Genomic DNA, 8,840 nt, shown 5'->3' with positions numbered 1-8,840 from the left:
AATAAAACTCGTCTATTTCTGCCTCAAGGGAAAGACGAGATGATTCAGCTTCCTCTTCGACCTGAGCGGCAGCACCAGGCTCGTTTGGCGGAGGTAGCTGCTCTGCCAAGTAAGGATCTCTAACACCGGGCAACACAACTGGTGGCAGATCGTGTTCAGCTAGGAGCCCGTCCCTGGACACGTCAATCCTAGCCAACCTCGGACTACCAGCCCTTATGGCGTGACCGATAGCCTGGAAAGAGCTGCTCAGGGGTTGATAGCCCAGAACCAGATGGGCAGCACGCAACTGCCCGTCCTCGGAAACGTAGATCTCCGACCTAAGAAGGTAGTTCAGCGTTGGCACGTTCACAAAGTTTAGCCGAGGGGCGACGTGAATTTTATCTGCAAACAATCAAGGAAAAGAGGATTAGTCCACGAAATCTTCCAATTATAAAGAAAGCAAAAAGTGTAACCCCTCAATGCTAAATCCTATCCCAAAAGGGACCGATCCTAGAGACGCCGCACCTGGGTTTCTTGCCCGAGTTGGACAATGAATACCGTCGAACCACTCCCCAGAAGCAATAAGGAAATCATTCTTCACTGTCTTATTGGATATTGGGAGACAAGAGATCAACCTAACGTCCTCGTTCCGGGATTTAAGATAATACCCCTCATCCCCGAGGCGATGACATTCGTACATATAAGCCACATCGTGCCAAGTAAGGCCTAGATTCATCCGCTCGTTTAAGATATCTACACAGCCTAGTATCTTGAACATATTCGGGGCACACTGGTACGGCGTCAACCTATGGTTGAACAAGTACTCCCTTGTAATCCTACGCATGGGAAGTGTCATCCCTCCCTCTATGAAGGCAATCATGGGGATAACGACTTCTCCCGCACGCTTATCTGTCAATATTCCTTCAAGAGGACAGTACCGCAGCCCAACCCCCGGGGGAATGTGATATTTAGCCCTAAAGGCCTCCATAGCGGCGGGGGTGTTAACTAATTTCTCAAATCTACCCATCTGGACTGAACCGGGGAACAAAAGTAAAGACTCAGAAAAAAAAAGTAGAGTCCGAGGAGGAAATTGAAACAGCAAGATGAACGAAATGTACTGGTACCTTCACAAAACGTTCAATGAGGCGGCTGGGAATCTCTCGTGGACGAAACGCTTCACAAAAACGGCTACGATGGCGTAACGGTCGCAAGTGTTCGTGTACCTCTGGGGTTCGATGGAGTTCTCTGGAAGCCTCTAAGGTTTGTGAAATGCAGATAAAAGAAGAAACTGAACCCCTATGACGTCTTATATAGCCAGGAGGAGAGAGAAAAGATCGCTCCTACCTAAAAATACGGGAAAAAACGATAGCTGTTCGATCTACGCCACACCGTTGGATGAGGGAACATAACGCCTCCAGAAGTTAATGGCCGCGCCTCGTAAATTGCAGCGCGTCAGAAGTAACGGTCCGCACGCGCGCCACACGCTCTCCTTATTTCCACCCTCTCCCAAATATCAAAACCCCGTCTTTTCCTCCTCGGAGGGAGATAGAAACCGGAGTTTTGAGGGGCTAATGTGGGGTCCGGCCCAGAAATGATGGGCTATTCCAAATTCAGGCCCGTCCGAGGAGCGTCCTGTCCGAAGAGAAACCACGTATGAAGCATTACTCAATCCCAATAAACGCCAAGGAAACCTGTCCGAGGAGTAACACCTCCTCGGATCTCACAAAGCCCAGACGAGGAGCTCTCCCCAGCCACTTCAGTTCATCCTCCCAACATATAAAATGAATAAAATCCAAAATATCCCATGGAGAGCTACCACCACATTAATTGCGCCCCAACCACCCTCTTGGCCGCATTAATGAGGAAATGACCCCTGAACAGTACCGCCTTGGCCTTTGCAACTCACATAGGGAGAGATGAAGGCGTCTGATGGGACAGCCACTCAAGTAGGTGCTTAGATGGTCAACAAGTGTAGGGTTGAGATGAGAGAAGGGAGCTATATAATGTAGTGGAGTCCCTTAGAGAAGGGGACGAAAAATTCTGTATGAGGAACTAGAGAAATAAACTTACACGTGAGAGATCCATTTTCGTGTCTTTATTTTCTGCAATCATATTGCCCATGCATCAGACTGAATAGACTCGCTGAGGCCAAGTTCTTTGACCCATCCTCTACAAATATTTATTGTGGGTTGTGCTTTGGACCAGGACCTGATCAATCAAATTTGGACCAAAAAATTCGTGCAACTATAATATTTAATTTTAATAAAATAAACGAATTTCAAACGGAGGTTAACATTTCACTCTTATAATTTTATTTGGAGTAGAAGGTCTAGGACGGTGCAACAAATCCCGTATGGTCAAAATTCAAATGACACGTCAACACAAAAAGGGCCTATGTTTATTGCTTACCTACCCACCAAATACAATTTTATATGTATAAACTGTTTTATATAATTTTTTTTAAATAGCTTTTTTTTAATAAATAAAAGCCAGCCTAAGCTAGCTAAGCATAACTCTCTCCTGGTGAAATTAATAACACCAATGCTATTTACTTCCAGTTGTAAAAACGCTCAACTGTATCTGACCAAACCCAAAACACAAACAAACAACACTCAATACCAATGAGTCCATATTTCTTGTCATTCTGAGTTTTCCACCTTCCTCTTTTCCCACATACCTTTTTAGCAGCAAGATTGGATCTTGGCTCGATCTGGGTCCTTCTTGTTCCTTACCAATTCGATCTGTGTCTTTTTAGAACTGAGATCACAGCAAATTCCTCACATTCTTTTGAGGCTTTGAGAAAGAGACACAGACACAGACAAAGACATGTTCCTTGTTGATTGGTTCTATGGTGTCCTTGCATCTCTTGGCCTATGGCAAAAAGAGGCCAAGATTCTATTCTTGGGTCTTGACAATGCTGGCAAAACCACTCTTCTTCACATGTTGAAAGACGAGGTGGGTGTGTTTTTGTCTCTACCTTTTTCTCTGTATTTTGCTGTTTGAAATTGTTTTTCTGAGATTTTGGAAAATGGGGTTTTGTTTTTTTGGTTTTTGGTAGAGACTAGTGCAACACCAGCCAACTCAGCACCCAACTTCGGAGGAGTTGAGTATTGGGAAAATCAAGTTCAAAGCTTTTGATTTAGGTGGCCACCAGATCGCTCGCAGAGTCTGGAAAGATTACTATGCTAAGGTACATTTGAATTTGATTCCTTTCTTTTTGGTGTCCTCTCTATTTTATGTTTGTGTTGGCTTAAAATGTATCAACTAAACATGATCTATGTATTTTTTGTTGTAATCCAATGTTTGATTGCTCTTATTTTGTTTTTGATCAATGTTATTGGATTGGGACTCGCTTCTGATCCACACTATAATTCTACACGTGGATTTGTCAATCGATTCTTTTAGAACATCTTATAATGGATAAATTGATTGGTTACATTTGAAAGTCATTCATGCTCATTTGATTCTTTGAATCTTTTGATTTTGATTGAGATTATTTGTATGAACTACTGGAAACTATAAGCAGATCTCATTGTATTAGATTTTACTATATACTTTTACTATAAATTAAACCAATGACAGAATTTCTTTGATAATCTTATAGGCTGTTATATTACCTACAACTTTGAACAGGAACTTAGGTAGTTCCTTCAGAATTGTACTTTGGTTCCCCAATTAAAAACCATGCGGTTGTATTGGCCAATGAACCGCATAATTGAATTCAATTGTCCTTTGGGGCAGATAACATCTTTTGTGCTCCGCTGGTCAGCCACATGGTTGAATTTAATTTGGAAATATAAGGTTCTTTCCCTAAAGAACTGCACATAAGGTTTACCCTTTTGAATAAAGCGTTTCTTCATTCTTTTTAATCTTGAACATCCTTGAGTTGTGAGAAGGGTCAGCTTTCTAGCTGAGTTATTGGAATCATATTCTTCGTAGGTTTGGTCTAATAAGTGCAAGTTTATTGAATTATTATTCATGGTTCTAGCTTTAGTTCCTTGTGTACACATGAGAAATCCTTTGCTGCCTTGTCAAAATATGATTTTTAATCCAACTAGTAGTCAAGTGGAACTTCAGAAGAAAGAAAAGTATTGCCTGCTCCCTTAGCCGCAATGATTTAGTGTGCTATGCCTCCATAATCCCAGATATATCTTCTCTTATGTTTATCTGATTCATGGGAGGCAAATATTGAACAATGGAAGTTTCGCTGATAGCACCTTTTTTGTCTTTCCGGAGGTGTTTTAATAGTAGCTTTCCATACATAACTTCCTTCAAAAATCCACCATGTCTTGTGGAACCTGTTCTCAAAGAGGTCAATTTCAGGTTTGAAAGAGAAGCTGTAGATTTATTAGATCAAGGTTATTTGTTGATCTTGGAGATTTAAAGATCCAAATTGGGGCTGCTTCTCTTCATTGAGGTGGTATTCCACCGTAGTTTTTGTTTAGATCGAGTGGGAAGACCTGCCCATTGAAAAATGAATTTAAAGTTTGCTCAGTGGTAAATATTTCCCCCGTTTAGTTGTATCACCTTTCAATAAATTTCAGAATGAATACTTCATTGGTTCTTCTCTGCTCAATGTTTTATGATAGACTCTCTCAGACTTAAAGTGATTTCCAGCACCTAATATTTTTTGAAATTCTGAGTACAATACCATGTAAAGAACAAGTTGGTCTCGATCCTGGTTATGGTGTTTAATTCATTTGAACTGGCATTAACATACCGGCTCTTTGCGACCGAATGAAGGAGAAAAACTCATTTAGCCCTCAAGTTTAAAAATGCAAATCGATTTTGACAATGACCCTTTTGGAACATATATATACATGCCAAAGAATTGAATGCTGACCATCTATTTTTATATTTCCATCCATGAACAGGTGGATGCAGTGGTTTACCTTGTTGATGCCTATGACAAGGAAAGAATTGCAGAATCAAAGAAGGAGCTAGATGCCCTCCTTTCAGATGAATCCCTGGCTAATGTTCCGTTTCTTGTGCTAGGGAACAAGATTGACATTCCTTATGCAGCTTCAGAAGACGAGCTACGCTATCATCTAGGACTGACCAATTTCACAACTGGCAAGGGGAAGGTGATCCTTACAGAGTCCAATGTCCGGCCCTTGGAAGTTTTCATGTGCAGTATTGTTCGCAAGATGGGCTATGGTGAAGGCTTCAAGTGGCTCTCCCAATATATCAAGTAGAGGTAGAGTAGGGGGATAATGATCGGCACTGTATTCTTGTGGTAACCTTCCGCAATTTTGAAGCGCTTGACTGCAATGAGATTGGAAGAGAAATCTTTTACTATTTATTTCATTGGAATTGAAGGATTTTCAACTGCATAATTTTTTTATCCATATAACGTGCAATTTCAAATTTGTCTTTTCCAAACAAGCTTTGACATTGGGCTACTGTTCTCTGCTAGTTTTTCTGCCTCTGATTTGAGCATTGTTTTTGTTTTGAATTCATAATAAATTTTGAAGTATCATGGTACATTTATTGGTTGAAAAAAAGATTGTTTTCTTCTAATGTCTCTTGCCATTGTCATATAACCTACTTCTCTGATGATAGTCAATAAATCAAGGGTGTTTTAGTCAAGGAATATTGTTCCATTTTTCTTTTCAAACAATGGCCATGACAATGTTGTTCCATTTTTCTCTTTAAACTATGACAACAAGGAGGAGCTTCCAACGCATGGTAGGTGAGACTTGGGAGCATTTCTTCTTCTTTTTATTTTTATTTATTATTATTATTAATTTTTTTTTTTGAGAACAAGTTTTTTTTTTTTTTGAGAACAAGTTGAGAGTGAAACTTAATGGGGATCGCAACGCATTGAACCACGTTTATAATAAGGGAGATCAGCTTTGATGTGTCCTGACACCTAACTCTTAATTGAGCGTGGTCGTCTTTTTTATATTTTTGTATCTACGGTAAAATATTTTGGAATTATTTATTTCATTTGTTTAGGTTGCTAAGTTATTATTAGAGTAACATCATTTATGTTGATGATAGAAATCTTACCAAATTTTTTTACGCAATTGGATAAGCATTTTCATCCGGGGAATGCAATGAAAATTTATTTTACATCACCAAAAACTAGTTTTATCTATTTTACCTAATTACTTTTCAAACACATCTCACATCCTATTTTTTATTATTTTGTATCATATTTTATTAAAATATTCATTTTTTTTTTCCTTTTTCCTAATTCCTAACCCAACAACCTACTACCATGGAACCCATATCTACCACCACTAGAGGTGTGTAGTCAACCCACTAATCTACCAAAACTAATCCAATCCAATCTAATTGTTGCCAAATTTTTTTTACAATGGATTGGATTGGGTGCAGGTCAATAGATTTCCATTAAGGGTCATCAAATAGCTCATGGCCCACGGCCTAATTTAGAAACCCGACAGCCCATCGGGCTAATGGGTAGCCTGGCCCATTATTATTGAGGCCCATGGGTAGCCCACTAACCTAGTGGGTTAGGCCATGGGCTAGTTTTTATGCTGATGGACACCTGGTGGGCGAGCCTAGTAGCCCAGCCCGTTGGCCTAAGCCGTTGCCCAGTCCAATAACTTAGAATTTATAACAAAAACATATAAGAGGTATATGAAGAATTGATCTTGAGATATTGTAGAAGAATTTCTTAAGAGAACTCTCCCAACCATTAAGATACTTAAAGTAATTGTGCTAAACTTTGTTTATTAAATATATATTTTTCTAGTAGTCTAGCAAATTTGAATTAACCATATGATATTTTTTTTATTAAAGATAAAAATAAAAAACTATTTGAAGCCTTAATTAAAAAAAAAAAGTTTCCATCAACAAAACAAAAAAATTAAATTGATTTAACTATAAAAAAAATTAATTAAGTATTAAATTCTTTGATTATTTCCTTTAAAAAAAATAGATTGATTATTTCCTTATAAAAAATGATTCTCTTTATAAAAATAATAAAATAATATGCTAACATAATCTCATTGGTAGCCTATTAGGCCCAACCTGGTAGGCCATTGGCACACCTAGATTTCCAGTCACGCCGGCTGGAAGCCCTCAGCCATGCATGACACAAAGCCCCATCTCCTCCATTGTTGGCCCAAAAGATTTTTCTATGCCTATGTAATTGAGAGAGAGAGAGAGAGAGATGTGGTGTCAATTTTGTGTATTATGTATTCAATTTTGCATTTTAAGAGTTTTTGTACTCTTGGATGGGAATGCTCTAAGCCAAGCCAACCAACTAACAAATTTTTGTTATCAATTATTACAAAAAGTAGGAGAGATTGAACTTTAATTCTCCTCATAAAAGAAACCAAACAATGTGAGAAACTAAACAATGCCAAAAAGATATGACGCTCTTAAGTTCGTACCAACCTATTGACAACCTAGAACTCTAATTGCTATAGCAATTCAATTCCATTTATTGAGATAGTTTCAATTTTCAACATCATATAGGCAATTGACCAAAGCCTTTGATCACACCCACCTAGGGTGGGTGGATTTTTTATTGTGCCATGTTGGTCTTGGCATACTCCCTATTTACTACCTGTATTTTGTAAATGACACAAGTGATTTTAAAAAGATTAATTTTTTTTACACAAGTGGACTTCTTATAGAGTTTGTGTTGTTGCTCTCTCTCTCTAATATGTGTAAAAAATAGTAAATTTTTTAGGTTAAAAGTAAAGAACTCTCTTTTAGAACGAAAACAGTCACTCTTTTCTCACTTCTCTTAAAATTCAATCCACCCATTAAGAAAAATGGTAAATTATATTATTATCTATACTTTAAGGGTAGTTTAAAATTCAATCACATTCAAATTAAACCCCAAATTTTAAGACTGTTACAAATTAAACCTTATAGTTTCATTAGTTTCAAATTAAATCCTAAACTTTTAAACTTATATCAATCTAAACCCCAAAATCAAACCCAAAAAGTTCATTGTTTTATTTGAAAGCATCCTTAAATTATTTTATTAATGTTGTTTTTGTTTGAAGTAAAATAAATGTAAAATTTACCAAAACAAAAAACCCTTCTCACCCAATATCACAAAAAACGTTTTTTTTAATAGAATTAAGATTACACCTAAATTATTTATGCACACACACTTTTTCTTTAAAAATAAAAGACACACTTATTCACACATAATCTCACAACTTATCAAGGTGATAAGTTATTATTATGTGAAGATTTTGTGTTTGTGGTAAGCTTCTGTAAAAGTGGTAAGTTTTACAACTCATTGAGGTGATAAGTTGTAATTGATTTGCAATAAGTTTGTGTCAACGACAAACCCATAAAAATAATATTATCAGTTATAACTTACCATCTATGAAAAACTACGGATGATTACGAGTACGTGGGTGCATATAAAAGTGGTGAGTATGTAACTACTTTCACATAATAGCAACAGAATTGTGTTTTTGCCGAAACTGTGCTCTTATAGTAAGTGTCCATCATACTGAAGCAATCTGTGCAAGTCTTCCCTTCAATGCCTTTGGTGTCAGTTTATGTTACCTATTTGCATTTTATACTAAAATGTTCTTTTCCATGTTTTTCTTTTTGTACGGTGTTATCAGCTGGAATCAAGTTTCTTTCTCTCCAATCCAAGTTTCTTTGGATCCTGTATTTTATTCTCTCTCTCCCTCTCTTTTTTGGATCCCTGTATTACATTCTCTAATAATAGGTGTTCACGATTGCCATGGCTATTGACCAACTGAATTATTCTATTTTAGAGCAATATTAAGTAGACTGTATCACTTTTTAGATGCAAATAGGTCCCCCTTTGGCTGCTCCTCTTATTCCATTACCGATTACTTCTAGCCACGGATAATAGGAAAACCTCTTACGTGGCCTAAAAAAGCCTTGTCCAA

General features: G+C 37.6%; 1 protein-coding gene and 1 non-coding gene across 2 annotated transcripts; both read left to right on the top strand.

Annotated features, from left to right (window-relative positions):
* The first annotated feature begins 2,497 nt into the window (after nucleotides 1–2,497).
* Nucleotides 2,498–5,499, top strand: LOC115994360 (GTP-binding protein SAR1A). Its single transcript, XM_031118480.1, has 3 exons — nucleotides 2,498–2,934; nucleotides 3,038–3,169; nucleotides 4,854–5,499. The coding sequence occupies exons 1-3, from the start codon at nucleotides 2,806–2,808 to the stop codon at nucleotides 5,172–5,174; spliced, it is 582 nt and encodes a 193-aa protein (XP_030974340.1). The 5' UTR covers nucleotides 2,498–2,805; the 3' UTR covers nucleotides 5,175–5,499.
* LOC115951057 lies at nucleotides 4,118–4,244 on the top strand. The gene has a single exon (XR_004083193.1). It is a non-coding gene; the product is annotated as a small nucleolar RNA snoR83 (small nucleolar RNA).
* Nucleotides 5,500–8,840: the final 3,341 nt, after the last annotated feature.

Source organism: Quercus lobata, chromosome 6, assembly GCF_001633185.2.
Source record: "Quercus lobata isolate SW786 chromosome 6, ValleyOak3.0 Primary Assembly, whole genome shotgun sequence".
Classification (NCBI taxonomy): Eukaryota; Viridiplantae; Streptophyta; class Magnoliopsida; order Fagales; family Fagaceae; genus Quercus; species Quercus lobata.
This window is presented reverse-complemented; position numbering and strand designations above follow the sequence as displayed.